The sequence below is a fragment of the Sciurus carolinensis genome, chromosome 12 (genome assembly GCF_902686445.1).
Source record: "Sciurus carolinensis chromosome 12, mSciCar1.2, whole genome shotgun sequence".
In the NCBI taxonomy this organism is placed as follows: Eukaryota; Metazoa; Chordata; class Mammalia; order Rodentia; family Sciuridae; genus Sciurus; species Sciurus carolinensis.
This window is the reverse complement of record NC_062224.1, coordinates 18,516,001-18,536,223: the sequence shown is the minus strand read 5'-3', so window position 1 is coordinate 18,536,223 and position 20,223 is coordinate 18,516,001. Positions and strand designations below refer to the sequence as shown.

At 35.3% G+C, this 20,223-nt stretch overlaps 1 protein-coding gene across 1 annotated transcript in view; it reads right to left on the bottom strand.

Annotated features, from left to right (window-relative positions):
- Cdc123 (cell division cycle 123) overlaps window positions 1-20,223 on the bottom strand; it is a 52,059-nt gene that overhangs the window by 8,968 nt on the left and 22,868 nt on the right. Inside the window, exons 7-10 of the mRNA XM_047521402.1 lie at window positions 10,232-10,280; window positions 6,535-6,614; window positions 4,937-5,058; window positions 3,874-3,902 (exon numbers count right to left, since the gene is read on the bottom strand). Coding sequence (XP_047377358.1) covers window positions 3,874-3,902; window positions 4,937-5,058; window positions 6,535-6,614; window positions 10,232-10,280 — 280 coding nt within the window. The remainder of the gene's footprint in view (window positions 1-3,873; window positions 3,903-4,936; window positions 5,059-6,534; window positions 6,615-10,231; window positions 10,281-20,223) is intronic.

Here is a 20,223-nt window from a genome sequence, read left to right as displayed (position 1 = left end):
GCAAAAGAAGATGTACCTGAGAAAATGATACAACACAGGACAGAAAAAGAGGCAGAAAAGGAGAAGAGACCTGAGCATACAGCAAGAAGCTCTAACATGCCTCCCTGCAGAGTTCCAGAAGGACAGAAGAGAAAAGTGGCAATATCTGAAAACACAGGAGCTGAGAATTCTCCACAACTGGCAGAGGAAATGAGTTCCTAGACTTAGCTTACCAAAAACGGCAGACAGAAATAAAGAGTGAAGAGAAAGGCAAAGAAAAGCAAAGCAGAGAAAGGAAAAGTCAAGCCAAAGAACAATGGGACAGTGTCTTCAGTGTGCTGAGAAAACAGAACTGGTCAACAGAAAATTCTATACCCAGCTATTGCCTATCACTCACACATGAAAGAGGAACAACAGCCTTTCAGCCAATGGATGAGGAGGGATACGTTATTAAAGGAAAGAAACTAGATCTGCAGGCTGGGGTACGGCTCAATGGCAAAGTGCTTGCCTAGCACACACAAGGCCCTGGGTTCAATGCCTAGTACCATAACAAAAACGTATGGAAAAGTGAAAATACAGAGAAGTAGACAAATAGCACACAAAACCCCATTTCCTCCCACTCAGTTTCAACATATCAATTCATGGCCAATACTGTTTCATCTGTATGACCATCCATTCCCCGTGACTGTGGATTATTTTGTAGAATCCTTAAACATTTCTTCTGGAAGATATAGAAGATTATTATTGGCAAGCTTAATCTAAAGACATCTATGGAATACTTCATGAATTAGAAATTGTACTTTCTTTTTTAGTCACACATAGAACATTCATAAGAGTGACCAAGTTGCAAAACCAGTTTTGACAATACCAAGACTCAAGTTCAGAGTTATTAGGTCCATAAAGCAATGAAATTAAAAATTAATAACAATAGTTATAACTGAAACAATACACAAGGGAACTTGAAAAATTTCCTATGAATCTGAGATAGTCATTCTAAATTCTAGCTGTACGTTATCATAACTTAAGAAGCAGGCAAGCTTCTAAAAATATATATTCCAATGCCTCATTCCAGACTTACTGAATGGATGGGCCACCAATGTGACATTTATAAGAATTGAGTCAACTTGCCCCGTCAGAGGAAAGCAGCCACTATCAAGTGCTGCCAAGTTCAAACATACTTCAGTTATATTTCATGTAAGAGATCACTTATTATAAAAGAAGAGTAGCTTTCTATAAGAATAGTCACAAAATAATATATTCAAGAAAGTGTCTAACTCTGATACAAGTGCCATTGAGTAATGCAAATGAATTTTACAATATGGTTTGAATCTCTTAACAGAAACTGTCAGGATGTTTATACTGGCATGTTTCTCACTTTTAAAAATATAACTAGTTTCAGTTCTGCAAAATCACAGCAGTAATTAGTTATGCGTATGTCCAACATCACTTTAAGACATTCCTTAACTCTTTTACCATGTTAAACATCTGTATCTACCTGTCAGCACTACTGATTTACAGACCAGGGCATTTGCCAGGGATATATTAAGACACTTTGGCAAATTCCAACATTTTCAACTGCCAATATATAAAATAACTGCCTCAGTTTCAGTGTCTATACTATGTGGGCAGAAAACACACACTTCACAAGCTTAGACAGTTTATGTGAACATTGAAATAAATGAGGATAAAGCCCTTCGGGACAATGGGTTGGGTTTAGTCACTAACTTTTTTGACATTGCTCACCACCAGGTCATTCCCTGCAATGTTTACACGGCTGTTGCCCTCACTTAAAGATGAACTCCTGGGCAGGGAATATAGCTCAGTTGGTAGAGTGCTTGCTCGCATGCACAAGGCCCTGGGTTCAATCCCCAGCACCGACCAAAAAAAAAAGATGAACTCCTTCTAGGTATCTTGTTTGAAGCTTCCATATTAGTATGGCATCTAGCATGTTACAGACTCGGCTCCATCAGTGGTCTGACATGGCCAATATCTACAAGTCAGAAGCAGAGCCAGGGTGAGAGCCTTTTAGATCCCATTTCTATCCATCCCATCACACCAGCTTTCCAAGCTTTTCTACAGTTTGTTTCCACACGGTTGAAAGTCTGCCAAGTAACATTCCTCTTCTTTGCTTACTCTCATTTTGTAGGCCCTCTTTCAAACTCTTAATAACTGTCATCATTCTGCAGACAGGTGAAAATATAGCAATGTCTTTTGACTTAATAGCCTGCACAGTTTACAGTCATTTGGGGACAATGTCCCATGGGTCATAACTTTTTTGTTCCAAAAGCGATTCAAAGGTATCACGCACATCACTGCCAGAAGGCTGATTTGTGCACAGAGGGGGAATGAAAGGTACTCTGCCAATATATGGGTAACATATTAGAAAACACACCTGCGATCCTTCACAGTTGAGTCAATAAAGAGAAACCACAGGATGATGTTCAGAGACCTAAACCTCTAAAAATATTACGTGTCTTGGACAAAGAAATCTTCTTTCAAAAGAAGATATACAAATGGCCAACAGATAATATAAAAAAATATAATGCTTAACATCACTAATCATTAGTTATGCAAATTAAAGCCACAATGAAGTATCACCTCACTCCAGTCAGAATGGCAAATATCAAAAGGACAAAAATCAACAAGTGCTGGGAAGGACTTGGAGACCATGTGCACTGTAGGTTAGTACAGCCATTATGGAAACAGTATGGAGGTTTCTCAAAATATTAAAACTAGAACTACCATATACCATTTAGTATCCCACTCCTGGGTACATATCCAAAGGAAATGAAGTCAGGATGCTGAGGGAGACATCAGCACTCCATGTTCACTGCAGGGCTATTCACAATAGCCAAGAAATGGAAGCAACCCAAGTGCCCATCAACTGATGAGTTAATAAAGAAAATGTGATATATATACACAATAATACTATTCAGCCATAAAAAGATATGAAAGCTTGTTATCTGTAATAATATGGATGGAAATGAAGATCCTCATGTTAAGTGAAATAAGCCAAGAACCACATGACTTCCCCATATGTGATGCTTACCCTGATTTATATACTACACAATGTAAACAGGTACCAAAATATCACACAATGCCCTATGAACATGTATAATTTTTATGTTTCTTTATACCAGCTAAAAAACTAATTTAAATTTAAGAAATATTAAATTGATTAAGGGGAAAGATCTTAAAATGCAAACTTAACCTCATTTTTAGTTTAAAGAGAAACGACTCAAATCATGCTAAGGATCTTTTAGTTGATTAAAATAATTACCAAGGGTTGGGGCTGTGGTTCAGTGGTAGAACGCTTGCCTAGTATGTCTCCTGAGGCACTGGGTTTGATCCTCAGCACCACATACAAATAAATTTTAAAAGGTATCATGTCCATCGACAACAAAAAATTTTTTTTAAATAATAATAATTACGAAAATATCTAACAAAAAGTCCTGGCTATTTAAGTATGCAAAATGAACTATTTATTTGAAGTAGGCCCACACCTCTGACTGAAGAATAAAGTAGGGGTAAGGTGGACATTTCCTACATGTTTGATTAATAATCCCTAAACCTGTAGCATATAATTAAGACATTATGTCTCCTCATGTCAGGTTTTTTTTTTTTTTTTTTTTTTTTTTTTTTTTTGCGGTGCTGGGGATTTAAACCCAGGGCCTTATGCTTGCAAGGCAAGCACTCTACCAACTGAGCTATATCCCCAGCCCATGTCAGGTATATTTTAAGGGAAAATTCTGGATCATTGTGAATTTCACACACCTCAGTTGGTTTGAGAATGCATTTTTTGAACAGAGGATCCTTAAAAATAAAAGCAGTGTACTGCCTTGCTTCTAAGACCAGTCCTCATTTTAGAACACATCAAATATAGTTTGTACTTACCCTACTGTCTCTGTATATATCGAAAACAACTGGAAAGGAGAAAAAACTCAATTATTAATTAATTAATATTTTCATGATCTAAGCCTCAAGTGCATTTCATTACTAAATACAGAATGGACCTTGAGTATTTAGTGCTTCTAAATCTCAAAACTTCAAACATAAAAAGGTACTCTGCAGTGTCTTAATTATATAAGTAAGTATTTATATAATATTCTCTATCCCCAACTATAGAAATCCCTTATATTTAAAATTCAAACAAAACAACATTGGGGTTGAAGTTGTGGCTCAGTGGTAGAACGCTTGCCTGGCATCTGCAAAGCCCTGGGTTTGGTATTTACACCACATATAAATAAATAAGATAAAAGATCCATTGATAACTAAAAAATATTTTAAAAAAAACCAAGTCAACTAAATCACCACTGCATAAACTAATTACACAGGAATGAGGGAAGTTGTCAACAAAAAAAGTACTCATGAAAGGAGCATCTGTCACTTATTTGAGGAATGACATGAGTAAAATTTATCATACAAAAGCATAAAATCTAATTATGTTGATGGCATGATTCATTTTTTTGAAAATCAAGTCTGCCATTGAACCCAGTCTTGACAAGGAGAAAAAAAAGTAAAGTGTAGCAGATATAAATTTTAAGATACATGGAAATTCTCTTACAATGTACTATGAATTCAAAAAAAACAACCCACAAATGTTTACTTTGTAATTGGTGCTATCTCTGATCATTCAAACACAGAATTTGGTTTCTGTAGGTGGACCCTATGAAATATTTGAATATCTAAAATGACTGGAGAGAGAGTGGTCTTGGTATTAAAAATGAATTTCAATAAGGTGAAAATTAACATGCAAACTGTCAGAAATATCAACTAGTAATACAACAAAATGTAGTACTTTAATCAAAATAGGTTTTTTTCTTTTTCTTTTTCAGTGCTGAGAATTGCTGCCCCCAGTCCTCAAATCCATTTTTTAAACTATGCACTTTGGTGAGATAAGGTTCAATAACATTATATACTTTATTTCATTTCATTGGGTCAATTAAAAAATACTCACAATCTTCATCTAGGAATTTGTACTGTATGTGTTTCTTGAAAAAGTCTTGAATGCATCTGCAAATTTCCTCCTTTTGTTTGGAAATATGATCATAGTATTGTGTGTAGTCCCTTGAGAAATCCCTGACAAGAAAATATTTTATATTGTTACTATACAATATTCTTTAAAAAAAAAAAAAAAAAGTGATTTAAAATTTTTTGAAAAAAATCATCAAAGTAGGTCAGAGGTTCAATCAGATGAACACTGCATTAAATATTATTCAACTGTCAAGATTATATAAATAGATGTATCCTAAAATCCCATATTGCCATACGTTCTTACTTCTGGAAATATTTTTTTGAGCACAATAGGAAAAACTTAGTTTCAAAAATTCTTGCTAAGTGAAAAATTAAAGTAACAATTTTAAGCCTACATACAGTCAACTGCTTTGATTTTTTTTTTTTCCAAGAAAGTTTCCACAAATTAGTATTCTCTTCCACTTCTTGGTGAAAATTTAAAATATGTCTGCAATATTTGTATTTTATTTCACAGAAACAGTCTACTTTTCTTGTTTATACATGCTACTCAGACTTCACAAGCCTGGTATTTCAAGTTATGAAAAAGCAAATATTCCCCTTTTTCAAAGTGCCTTTGCTGATGATTCCAAACACACTTAAGAAATTCCTGCAATATGCTTAAGTCCCAGGGAAAAGGTGTCTGCTCTGACACCTTTAGCACATTTATTCTGTAGTTTTTTCCAGGAATATCTAACAACATGATAAATTTGAATGCCCCAAGTCTCCCTTCAGTTATGTTAATAAACATCAACATCATATTCAACAAATAGGGTTGATTTGATTTTATTCAAATTACACTTCTCTTGGTTGATCATATCACTTCACAGGAAATGTGTACAACCAAAAATTAAGAACAAATTATTTTCATATTAAACTTGAATAAATCATAGCAAACATAATAATAACAGGAGAGGAAAGAAAATGGGTGACTTTTAGAATAACTTACTTGTTTTCCCACATCTTTCCTTTGCTGGATAATAAACAGTGTCCCAATAATAAAAATAAAGGTTCAAAACCTCAGTTTTTCTGATACTTGCAATGATACTATGCAATTTATTGTTAGTAATACGAGAAAGTTTCAAACAGAAAGAAGGTAACATTATACAATGTCAAATTGGGAATCATAATAACCACCACTTTCATCTCTGGAATCCAGACAGACATGATTAATCAACAATACTACCTTTTTCTGTGGAAACTGATTATTGGCTCAGGATCCTTGCCAGCATAGCATTCCAGAGAGTCAGTACCAATTGGGTAGAGGTAGCATCTGAAATTAAAACTGATTGATAACCCTGTCGTAATTACTGGAAATTTACTTCCATCAAAAGTTTGTCTTTTGATTTTATTTTTAGTTGATACATAATAACTGTATATTTTGAAGTACAGTGTGATGTTTTAAGACATATATACAATGTCTAATAATCAAATTAGTATATTTACACTATGGAATACTATTCAGCCATAAATAGAAAGAAATCCTGGCATTTATGGCAACATGGTTTTCTTCTTTTAAAGAATACTTTCAAAAGTAGAAAGAACTCACCAATAAGCTTGTTTTCCTTGACAAAACACCGGAACTCAGCCCCAGGAATTAATTCACACCATTTTCGGAGAACAAGCTATATACAAAGGAAAAAAATGTAACACAACGCAAGAAAGTCTAAGACAATTTCCTAACAAGACTATCTCTAACAATTGCTATTAAAAATGGTTAAAAGAAAGGGGGGCGGGGTGCATTGTCCATTCAGGGCAAGAGCTATAATCTATCATTCCAACAAGAAAGGGAAATTACGCTGAAATTCTTCAGGATAAAATGTATCTTTGTCACATCATTCTGAGAGTTCTGACACAATACACAACAGCAAGGATAACCAAGTCAAATCTTATCACCACTGTGCTATAAGTTGCCCTGTAAGTCACATGTTCTCCATCCCTCCAGGAATATTAATAAATAAAATAATTTCAGGGCTGGGAGGTAGCCCAATGCTTGCTTAGCATAAACATTATATGTATAGGTGAATCCTAAAGTTCCACATTGCCATGCATTCTTACTTCTGAAATAGTTTTGTTTTTTTTTAATTTAGCATCAAGGAAAGAATTTAGTCATAAAAGGCTTATTATGTAAAGAATTAAAGTAGCAATTTTAAATTCATCCCTAATACTAAAAAACAGAGAAAAGTTGTCTACCTTAAGCAATATTTGGTAATTCTTACTCTAATAAAAACTTTAATAAATTTACCAGAATGAATCATGACTTTCTCATTATTTTAAAGTAAGCCACTCAACCAGTGGCTCAAGTAATAAATGTATCGTCTTACTGTAATTATTTAGTATATACATACTTTCATATACTATTGAATTCAACAACTTTAGAAATAGTACAGCTGACAATGTATGCTTCTATTTCTGTCTTTGGAGACAACCATTCATATTCTTTGGCAACATTAACTGATAATAAATGACAGGCATTCCCACTTCCTTTATCCTGGACACACCTCTGGGTCCTTTGGACCTGACAGAACTTGAATTATTGTAGGCACCATTCCCTGAACCCCCATGGGGGCTCAGTATCCTACTACTGTGCTTCCCACTGTCCCTTGTACATAACCTTCTATACTAAGCTCGAATCATGCTGTCTTGTGACAACCTGATACAAATCTCTCTTCTCCATTAACTGACAAGCTCCCTAAGGGTGAGGAAGCATAGCAGGTGCATAAGAAATGTTTGCCAAGTAAAATGGCAAAGTGTAAGATAAGCAGCCCCTAAAAACCACAATATAAGAAAATTAATGACCTGGGAAAATGCTCAAACCGTAAGTTTAAAGAAAGTTAACATATTATGCAAAATATTTACAAAGAGAGTTTGCACACACACACTCCCTTAAGAAAGGGAAGTTAAAAACCAAAATATTAATACTGAAAATATAACTGGGTAGTAGCTTCCTCATATTTTCTTATATTTAAAAACATCTGATAATAAGTTTATCTTCATAAAAAGGAAACTTTAAAAATTATGACTCAAATTTAAAATGAACTGATTTCATTTTTCATTAATGTGAACCTTTAAATAGCCTTGTATATGTCATATTTTTTAAAAGACCCTAATAATTAAATGAAGAATCTCAAACTAAAATACAGCATAGTTCTTATCTATTAAAAGTTGATACTGAGGTATGTATGTATGCATGTATATAAATGGCAACAGCAATTTTTATTCAGCAACAACCAAGTGTAGCACAGTAACTTGGGGGAAATTTGCATGCTTACCAAAATGTATTTACAGGTAATACATACATTGTAGTTGATTTTTTTAAAACAGAAGGTTAAGAGGTGATTCTCTCTCCCACCCAGTCCTTCTTCCTCTATGGAGGAAACCAGTGTTATCAGTTTCTTGCCTATCTTTTCACAAGAATCCTATGAATACCTAAGTATTGCACATAGAGCCATTTTAAAAAAAAATATATAGAGCATGTGATACATATAGGATTCTGTTTGCAACTTTTTTCTTTTTGTTGCTGGAAGAACATCATTTCCTAGCTTTAAAAACTAGATTTAAATCCTGTGCATTATTATAATGATAGTATAGTCCCCCAAAAGCAATTGCTATGGTTTAGATGTGAGGCGTTCCTGAAAGTTCATGTGTAAGACAATACAAGAAGATTCAGAGAAGAAATGACTGGGTTATAGCATTAACCTAATCAATGAACTGATCCCTGATGGGATTAACTCAGTGGTGGCTGAAGTAGTAGGGTGTGGCTACAGAAGATGGGAATTGGGGTGGAGCTTTGGGATATATATTTGTATCTGGCAAGGGGAGATCTCCCTCTGCTTCCTAATCACCGTGTATGCTGCTTCCCTCTGCCACACTCTTCTGTCTTGAGCCCCAAGGAATGGAGCTGGCCTTCTATGGACTAAGACCTCTGAAACCCTGAGCCCTCAAACTTTTCCTCCTCTACAATTGTGCTGGTCAGGTCTTTTAGTCACAGCAGTGAGAGAGCTGACTAAAACAGCAATAAAAGAACAGATCACTGGTAAATAAATCTTGGAGATAAATGATGACATCTCAACAAGGATTATTCCTCAGAGAATGGCTAAAAAAAAAAAAAAAAATTCCTCATTTTTTGTTCCCAGCACAAAATAATATGACATAACAGTGCTTTATAAGTAGATGTTTATTCAGCAAAATAGCAGATATGAACATATTACATAAATAATGTTATAAAAGACTATGTAATAACTTGGGAAAATGTTCTCACTATGGTATAAAGTGAAAACACTCACACAAGTAGTGTATAAAGATCACAATTACAGTGCATTAAGAAACACACTAAGAATATTCAATACAGTAAGTAGACTTTTTTTTGCAGTGCTAGGAATGGAACTGAGGGTCTCCCACATGCTAGGGCAAGGGCTCTAGTACTGAACTACTCCCATTTCAGTAGGCAAATTTTGAGAGCATGTGTACATACAAGTGTTCAGAAGTAAACAGTGAAGTTCTAAAATCACTGTACTAATACTAATTGGTATTATAAAGCCAAATAAAAGCATCTTGCAATTATGTAGCCAAGATAACCATCTCCTCTTAACAAATTTTCATTAAATACTTTATTTTGACAATGTGGGTACAAAAGAACCAGAAGTGACGTAAGTGAGAGCCTACCAGGGATGGAACCAACATTTAAAAAAAAAAAAAAAAAAAGGTTGTTCCAGGTTCACCCCATGACTTCTTCAATGAGTTACTGACTGCACTGAATAACCTGTGCCCATTCCAGGGTGCCTGTGAATGTGTATACTTTCAAGCTAGGAAACTATGGAACAAAATTTGGCGTTTGTTGTGCTTAAAATCATGAAAAATTTCTAATAAAGTTGTCTTATTCACTATTCTTTCACTCTTTCTTCAACATATTTCCAAGATGAATGAACATATTTTAAAAGTGTGTAAAAGGGTTGACTTTGTTTCCTGGTGTACTGGTTAAAAAAACCAGGGTTCATGTGGGTAAGGGAGTACAAATGTCTATAAGCTTGTGTACAGTGTATATATTTGGTATATATATATATCTATTAGTAAATACATTCGTTTATATGTATCCTACATTTCATAAATTTAAAATTCAATGATTCTCACTTCCTAGAGAAATTAATCCAAAAAATTTCATTCATTAGGATTAGTAAGAAATTTTCAACACATCTTCATTTAGGATCATCAATGTCATCAAGGAAAAAGAAAAGTTTCTTACCCCATATTCCATACAAGGATCTGGAGAATCATCAGTACAATGAATAAATCTTTGGAGAGAAAAACAGCAATTGAATTTTTTTAAACTGCTATCAGTTTATATACACACATTAGTTATATTAATGTGAGAGTCAGGTTTTACTAAAGGCAATCCAAAAACAGGAGACAAATTCAAATTCAATGAACATGTATTAAGTATTATTTGATGCCTATGCTTTAGCCTAAGCACCCTAAGAATTTACCTCATTTAACCCTCAAAACTTTATGAGCTATTATAATCATTTTAGTATAATCTCCATTTCTCTGTCAAAGGCAAGAAACTAAGACCCAAGAGAGTCCAAATATAGTGACCAAGCTGGGTCTATAACTCAAGCAGCCTAACTCTAGATTCTTAATAAACACAGGATGGAGCTCCCATTTTACAACCTCTCATTCATTTCATCTGGCTGAGTCAGGAGACAACCTACTGTACTTTGCTATTATGCTACTTCTGCCATCTAAAGCCAACAAAGGTAATTTATTCCTTTCTCCCTCATACTGTTTTAAAAAATTCTTGACAGAACTATTCAGTCCCCCATTAATTTTCCCTCCTACAAAACGATGTCATGAAACATATTCCATATCATTTATTAAATGACTATCTATGCTAAAGACCCCAGGAGTGCTACAGTGAGTAAGATGGCTTTGTCCTTTAGGAGTTAGTCTGGTGGAGAAAGCTAACAATTAGGACAAAGAACTGAAAAGAGTGAGGAAAATAAAATACTCTGATAGCAGAAAGGAAGAACTGGATGGCTGTCTGCTGTGTGGGGGAGAGAGGGAAGCTAGTCAAGAAGAGGTTCCACATTTAAAACAGGGAAATGTGCTAAGACAGGAAGGGAAGTGAGAAATGTCATCTGGTATTCAAAGAACTGCAGGACATCTATGCTCATGGGGTGTAGCACGTAAGAGTGGAATTGCTGAATGATGGAGTTGGACAGAAATTTTGGAGTAGGACACAGATCATGTACTGTTTACCAGCCTAGGGACAAGGGGAGACAAAGTCCTCAATATGCGAGGGAGATCATTACATTTATGCATTAGAATGTCACTGTGTGGAATGATATTGGACAGTTTGGGGAAAGGGTGGCAATGTGAGGTAGAGAGACAGTGGAAGGCTTGTTCCGAGAGTCCTGGTGAGAGCGGAGGGGCTGATGAAGGCAATGCTGGAGTGGAGAAGGAGAGGCACACTGTCTAAAGATATTTAGGTCATGTCAATATATCTTGATATCTGACTGAAAGGAAGAGAGAGGTTTTTAAATTCCCTGAATACATGATTGAGAATTCTCTGTAATCATTATGCTTTACACTACAAACAATAAACAATTTCAGTTTACCTTGATTGGCTGAAATCCTGAGAAAACAGAGCTTCTATTACCACTAATAACTGGGCACTGACTGATAAAATCTACATTGCAAAAAAAGATATACATAGTGTTTTGTTAAAATATCAGTAGGTTTTCTCTGTTAGTGGGCTTTATACACGGAACGCTTAATAAGCTAGGCACAATATGAGTCTTTTTACATTTGTATTCTCATTTAATTCTTCCAATAATCCTAAGAGGACATGAATGTTATTACTATCTAAAGTTACCACATAAGGATTCCAAGATTCAGAAAAGGTAGGCTAACAAGGAAGTGGGGAAAAGAGCACTAAACTATAGGCTGCAGGCTGCACTGTTTCTCTCAAGGATGGAGGTTCTATTAAAACTCTTTAATTAAAAAAAAAAAAAAACTCTTAGATTAAGTTAAAAAATAAGCCAGAACAAAACAAAGGCAACATAAATACCAGTGGGACTTTAAGCTCACTTTAGTATCATTGCTTAAAAAAACTAACAAACCCTACTAGTCACCAAACCTTATTTCCATAATATAAAATGGATCTTCTAAAATACCAGTATATGAACCTTCTGTTTTATACATTCGAACACATACTGGTGCTATTTAAAACCTCATTTTTCTTTGGAAAGTAAAAATTCCTTGTTTCAAATCAAACTAATTTAAAGGGACACTACCCAGAGGAGTTAAAATCTAAAACTAGAAAACTAGCTTTCAATACATTTAAAATTTATTAAATAAAAATTAATCTCCTAGGTTGTTTTTATGTTAATCAAAATTAAGGTCATGAACTGTCAAATTAATAAAGCTAACATAATTATTTTATCCTTAAGGAAATCTATCCTTTCCCCCAAGATCAGCAGAACGATAAGCATTAAGAATGTTTCTAGAACTCTGCACAGTAACATTTCTGTCATTTAAGAAAACTACATTTGGACACACAGCAACTATGAGATAAGTGAAATATTCTGGATGAGATAAACTACATCAAGGAGAAAATTTAAATGTTTCAATAAGTATAAGAAACACTGGCAGAGAAATTTCAAAACTCAAAATCATGGGCTATTTAACTAGCATACAGCGGAGCATCCTAATCCAAGAAGCAGAAATCTGAAATGCTCCAAAAATCCAATACTGCATGAGAACCAACATGATATCACAAGTGGAAAGGTTCACCACCTCACTTCATGGGACAGGTCACAGTCTAAATACAGGTATACTAAAAATACTATACAGATATGTATAAGGTGTTTATGAACCATAAATGAATTTAATGTTTAGACATGGGTTCTATCCCTGAGATCTCTGTTGTAAATTTGCAAATATTCCCAAAAAAATCTGAAAAAAAATCTTAAATTCAAAACACTTCTGGCCCCAAGCATTTCAGATAAGATCAATCTGTATGCTTACAGAAAAGTCAATTAGCTTCTCTGGATGGTTCTGGTGTCTCAACAGTAAATGGTAGAGGGCATTAGGTATTTCTAAGTTCTTTTTGCCAGGCAATTAGTCAGGCCTCCTTTTCTTCTCTGCCTTTGTGGTTGGTAAACCACTTATTACTCCCTAAATCTCCTTTATAAATTCTAAGTGAAAAATGTGTTAAAAATCCACACAGTATTTTATGAGGGATAAAAGTTGTGTGGTAAAAGAATTATTTATAAAAGAAAAAATGTTTATGATACAGTATGCTTTTTCTTTTTCTCTTTTTTGTTTGGTGCTAGGGATTGAACCAAGGGCTTTCTGCAAGTAAAATACGAGCTCTACCACTGAGGTACAACCCCAGCCCCATGAAGTCAATTTAAGTTTACTTTAAAACTTAATATTATGGTTTCCAACCAACCACGAGTTCATTATCAAGATAAAACTAAACTAATTCCTATATTTTCCATTTAAATGTACCTAAAAGATAGGGAAAAAGGAAGAAACAACAAAGGAATTAGCTTAAGCAAAATAACATGACAATGTCTTAATGATTACTGAATAACAGACTCTAACCATATTGTTTAAAATGTAATTTAATTAGGTGGGTGCCAAATTTTTATAAATCTGATAAATGAGGATAATTTCTTATTAACCTATTATTCTATAAAGAAAAAGGTAAAACAAAAACAAGGTAGATTAGGTTCTATACTTACTTGTTATAAAAATATGAAAGTGGAAAAACTAAAAAGAAGCAATTCCAAGATAATGGGTTTTCGTTATCTAATTTTTAAAAGTGTTTTTACGTTCCTACAAATACTGATTTCAATTCTTGGTTAATCCTCATATTGCTACCTTAAAAATAAGTATACATTTTATGGGTTGAGGATATAGTTCAGTGGTATGGCCTCTTGTCAATACATGTGATGCCCTTGGCTCAATTCCCCGCACCATGCAAAAAATAAAAGTACAGATTTTAATACAGACACATTTGGCTTTCTATCATCCTATAAACATTATTTTAAAAGCTTAGTTGGTTTAACACTTATTATTTTAAAAACTTGACTAGTGTTAGAAGGTAGAAAATATGTGGTATAGAAGAGATTATTGCACAGGCCTTATTAAGATGATTAGCCAGATGGCCAAGTAGACTTCCTGAAAAGAGAGGAAAGTGCTGAGCCATCTAGCTAAGACTGAATACAAAGGTCAGCAAGAACATTTTCAGGAGCTCAGCTGAAATACTACAAACAACATTGCATGTGAATATTTCAATTCCATTTATATTCTTGGGGAGGTGGGTTTGCTAAAAAAAAAAAAATCCACTTCTAAAATGTTTTCCTGGGTTAGTTAGTATTTGTACTAATTTGGAAGATTTCTTTATTGAAAATTTCAAGATGATATCAACAAAAAGTAGTATTAAACCAAAGTCACTAATTACAGTCTATGTCAAAAGGATACTCCTATGTTTCATTCTAAACTACTAATTCTAAGCAGAATAATTATAGTTTCTCTAGCTAGTCATGAAATCCCTAAAATAACACAACTGTTAAAAAATAAATGATTATATAATCTACCATGTTAATTATAAACTAGATGAACTTCCAGGATAAAACAAAAAAAGGATTTTAGTTTGAAGAAAACAAAAGCAAATCTCAAAGATCTGCTTTGATGAGAGCTACTACAGCAAATTAATTCCAAGCATATTATTAACATGTTTTGAAATTAGTTAAGTAGGAATTTGGAGAGCAATGTTCTACATCCAAATTTTAAAAAAGAGAGAAGAAAAGAATCTAACCCCAAACTAAAGTAATAAGCTTAGTTATTACTATGATTAAGCGGAGTACTTAGTTAGCTTTTCCAAAAGTCCTTGTGACCAAACACCTGAGACAAGAACAATTTAGAGGAAGAAAAGTTTATTTAGGGCTGTTTCGAGATCTTAGTCTATTAGAGGCCGACTTCCTTGCTCTGATGAAAGGTGAGGCAGCACATCATAGGGAAAGGCCAGTGAAGAAAAATCTGCTCAGCTCATAGGGTGGGCTGGGTGGGGGTAAGGAAGCAGAGAGAAAGAAAGGGAAGAGGCCACAGGGAAGACGCATCCTTCTAGAGAATGCCCCCAAGTGACCCACCTCCTCCAGCTGTGACCCACCTGCCAATAGTTACCACCCAGTTAGTCCAATCAAACTAGGAAGGACTGATTATGTTACAGCTCTCGAAAGCTAATCATTTCACTTCTAAATATTCTTGCATTAAGAGGAGCGTTTGAGAGACACCTCATATCCAAACTGTAACAAGGAGTGTCATTCTCCTTTTATTCCTACTCAAGCTCCTTCCTAAATCATTCCCTCACCTTAAACAAGCCTGTTTCTGCCAACCAAATGCTCTTCCTATAAAAAGGCATATTTATTATGTCCTAAACATGTTGTGAGACTGACATGCTTTTTTCTGAAAACTTCATTACTATAATCAACAGTTTTCATTGTGCTGTTTCAAAGACTTCACACCTTGGAAGAGGACAAATGTCAAAATAGTTGGTGATGAGGATGCACGTTCAGGACTATGGAACTTGGAAAGCATGGATGATCAGGAAAACAAGGATGCAGAATATGAAAAATAAAGTGGAGTGTGTCCTCTGCTAGGCTATAAGGAAAGAGAGAGAAATATGAGAAGGACACGTGTTTATGTTCTATGATGGCTGTGCTTTGATTAAGAAGTATATTTTGCCAGAATAAGGTAGATGGAGGTGGACATGAGAGGCTATTCTAGTGGAAAGCAATGAGTTGAAGATGAGCCCTATATGCTGGGACAAGGGGTGAGATTCTAGGGTTGGTGATATGATTTACACTATTACCTATTCCAATGGTGTGACTTGCTCTCAAACTTGGGCCAGTGTGGTAGGAGAATCATAGTAATTAGTACATACGAGAATAATCTCTATGAATTTATTACAGACAACTTAGATATTACCTAAATCTGATGATATATTCATCATTTTAAAAGAAATGAATTTGAAAAATTATAGGGTACAAGATTCTAGTAGATCCAGGTCCATTTATTCACGGCTGCAGACTGCTGCTGAACTTCAGGGTTATAGTGGTTCCCTCCCATCTGCAATTTCAGTTCCCTATGATCATGGTCATTTATAAAAATATAAAGTGAAAAATTTCTAAGTTTTAATTAAGTGCCACTCTGTGCATAAGATAAAAATCTTATGCTGTCCTGGTCCATCCTGCTCAGGATAGGAAGTATCCTTCCTCTGTCTATTGTTTCCACTAGACAAATGCCACCCACCTGTTGTAGACACTTGGTTAGTTGTCTTGGTTATCAGGTCAACTGTCACAGTATTACAATGTTTATGCTGAAGTAACCCTTATTTTACTTAATAATGACCCAGCAGTGCAAAATTGATGCTGGTAATTCAGATATTCCAAAGAGAAGTCATAAAGTGCTCCCCTTAAGTGAAAGGTGAAAATTTAACATGGGTATGTATGTACAGCATACATACAAAAACACAGCCTCTATAGAGTTTGGTAGTAATGATAATTACTACCCCACTGGAAGGACATATCCCCTGAAAATAAAGAAGGATTACTTAATCACTAGTGTGGTAATGATTTTTTTGTGGGAATGGGGGGTGTTACTGAGGACTGAACTCAGGGGCACTCAACCACTGAGCCACATCCCCTGTCCTATTTTGTATTTTATTTAGAGACAGGGTCTCATTGAGTTGCTTAGCACCTCACTTTTGCTGAGGCTGGCTTTGAACTTGCAATTCTCCTGCCTCAGTCTCCCAAGCTGCTGGGATTACAGGTGTGTGCTACCATGCCCAGTGCTTTTGTGACAATCTTAAGGAAAAAAGTCTAAAAATTATATTGAGTGTAACTGAACTTAAATTACTAAGACAAGTGAAATTCCCTGATCTCTAGTCATTCTATTTCTCCTCAGGCATGAAACTTTCAGAGAAACAATGAATAGAATTAGTTTTTCACCTACTCAGCCCTTTCTTCTAAATGACAAGTGAATAAGAATTTTTTTCTCACTCTGGCCTACTAAAGTGACACCTAATCAATAAAATAATTAATGAAAGCAGCCTTGTGATTTAATAAGTATAATCAAATAGAATATTTACACTTGGACAAAGAATATAGTCAGCAAAGATAATGCAGACTGTTAAATGTGTTACATTTCAACCTCTATTTTTTAAAGTTTTTTGTCTAGAGTAACCATTTAAGGAATAGGAAAAATAAAACCACTTAATATTTTATAGCAAATTACAGCTGTGGCAGACACTGATAATTGGCTCTCTAGTTGTTCCCCATTTCAACTTTGCTAACAGAATCTGCATTGTCTGGACACTGGAAACACCTGTGCTTCCTGATGACCTCCTGGTATAGTTTGGACCTTAAATGTCCCCCCAAAAGCCCATATGGTAAAGGCTTGGTTCCCAGCCCATGGTGTTACTACAAGGTGAGGGAACCTTTAGTAAATGGAGCCTACTAGAAGGAAGTTAGGTCACTGGGGGTGTGCCTTTGAAGGGGATACTGGGATACTGGCTCTTTCCTGCCTTTCTCTTTGCTTCCTGATTGCCATTAGAATAAGCCTCCTCAACCATGTGCTCCTACTATAGCGAACCATGTTGCCATAGGCCCAAAAGAAACAGCCAACAAATAATGGAAGGAAACTTCTGAAATGAAACGCCAAAATAAAATTTTCCTCCTTATAAATTGTTTATCTTGGATATTTTGTTACTTATGGAAAGCTGACTAACATACCTCCCTAATCCCAGGGATACATGTGTTGATTAACTTAAGCAGTCCTCAAGGCATGAACCTGGACCAGCAGCATCAATATCACTCAGAAACAAGTTAGAAATGATATGGTTGGGCCCCACTCCAGGAGTAGTGAATCAGAAACTAGGAATGGGGCCCAGAAATCAGTGCTTCATCAAACTCTCCTGATGATTCTGATGCATTCTAATATTTGAGAACCCCTGTTCTCAATGGTCATGCATTCTCTTTCCTCTGCCAGTTCTTGGATTAGACTGAATAACTGTGTGACCAGTGAGGCCTGAGAGAAGTCTCCTGGGAAGCTTCCAGGAGTGCTTTACTTGTTCACATAAAGAAATGAATCAGAGGAGATAAACTTTTCTATTTTCCATACAGATACTGTCATGTCTTCATGTGATGGATACTTGCAACTGTGGCAGCAATCTTGTGACCAACAGGTGATAAGCTCAAAGACCAAGCCAATAAGCCAGGGGTGGCAGAGAGGAAAGTCTGAAAGTCTTTACCTGGTGACTTTGGTGGCTGCTGAATTAATTAAAATACAGTCTCCAAGCTCCTTGTTAAATAATATATTTTTTAATTAACCAGATTTATTTATTCTTATTGTTTGCAATGTTGGCTATTAAACCCAGGGCTTCATGCATGCTAAGCAAGCACTCTACCACTGAACTACACACACTACTCCTGGTCAAATAATATACTCTTTAAACCCCATGTGTGCAAGCTATCTTCAGTTGGCCTTTTGTTACCCTTGCAATTTGACCATATCTTTGTTTCTTTAGTTAAGGTAAGTCTCAAAATAGTATAAACAAAATAATCTTATTTTTATAATACTATATGATATTATATATAACTGTATAATATTCAGTGATAGTGTATTCTATATTTAATTGGAAGCATTTTGAAAAAAAACCTATAACAATTAACTGAAAGTACAAAGAACTTTTAGAATTAGGTTACTGAAATTATATTTTGGTTTTGTGGAACAAATCAAACTGTGGGACCTTGAACCAATTACTAAACATATGTAGTCCTCAGTTTACCAATCTGTACAAGAAAAGGGTTAGAGTAAATCACTGATATGACCCTATCTGATCTAAAAAATTAAACTTCTTTTTTGTGTGTGGTGCTGGGAATCAAACCCTAGGGCTCACACATGCTAGGCAAGCACTCTAGAACTGGGCTATATTAAGAGTTTTAATCTTTAAGAGCTTTATGACAAGGTGTTGTGTCAAAAGTTCTTTTTTTTTTTCCCCCCCAGTGCAGGGATTGAAACCAGGACTTTGAACATGCTAAGCAAGTGCTCTACCACTGAGTTGCATCCTTGGCTCCCAAAGTGCATCTTCAACGAGTTCTACCAATAAGGAATTTAAAGTGATGCTAACTCTTACTATTATGCAACTGGCTTACCAATTGCTATGCAACTGACTACCAAGAAATATTTCTAGAAAAGGGTGACATATTAGTGATACCTACCTAAAAGGTAGGTACCTAAAAGGCTAAAAGCTTGGTACTCAGTATTTATTCCTGTCAACTCCCAACTGTTTATACTAGAAGAAGAAGGGCCTTTTCTGGGTAAACACTCTAAATCCAAGACCTCAAATTCACTTGCTGAGTTAACTTCCTTCTCATGCAAAAGTCAGAAAGTACAAAATGCAAAACAACTCACTGGTATTTCTACCATTCACTGGAACATCAGTCAAATTAAGACAAAAAGGAAGAAGAGGGTTAAGTGGAAACAGATCTCTAAATTGCAAAGCTGAGTTAAAAAACAATTGGCCTCAGAATTAAAGTGATTTATAATGGTTTTTTAGAAAGGCACTCTTGCTATTACTAGTATTAAAGGTATATAAAAGTTCATATCAGATGAATTAGCAGTGCAGAATAATTTTAATGTAATGTATTTCAGGGCCTCTCTACTTAAAGCACTAACTGTCAAAAGCTTTACAACCAAAAGACATGACTTTCTTCTAATCAGAGGGCATCTCCTAAAAGGAAAATGCTACTGTGTTATTACTGAACAAGGACTACCAACCCCTAAAGTGCCTGTGCCAACACAACCATAAAAGGCTGACAACTAAGTGTCAAAACAACATAGAGCTCGGCGAGCTGGCACACGCCTGTAATTCCAGTGGCTCAGGAGGCTGAGGCAGGAGTATCGTGAGTTTAAAGCCAGTCTCAACAACTAAGTGAGGCCCTAAGCAACTCAATGAGATCCTGTCTTTAAATAAAATACTAAATAGGGCTGGGGATGTGGCCAATGGGTTAAGTGACCCTGAGTTCAATCTCTGGTACCAAAAAAAAAAAAAAAAACAAACCCAGAAATACCAAATACCAGTACAGGTAAAGCCTGTTCCCTTCAGCCTACCCCACCCTACCCTGTGCTGGAGACTGAACGCAGGGTCTCACACATGCTAAGCAC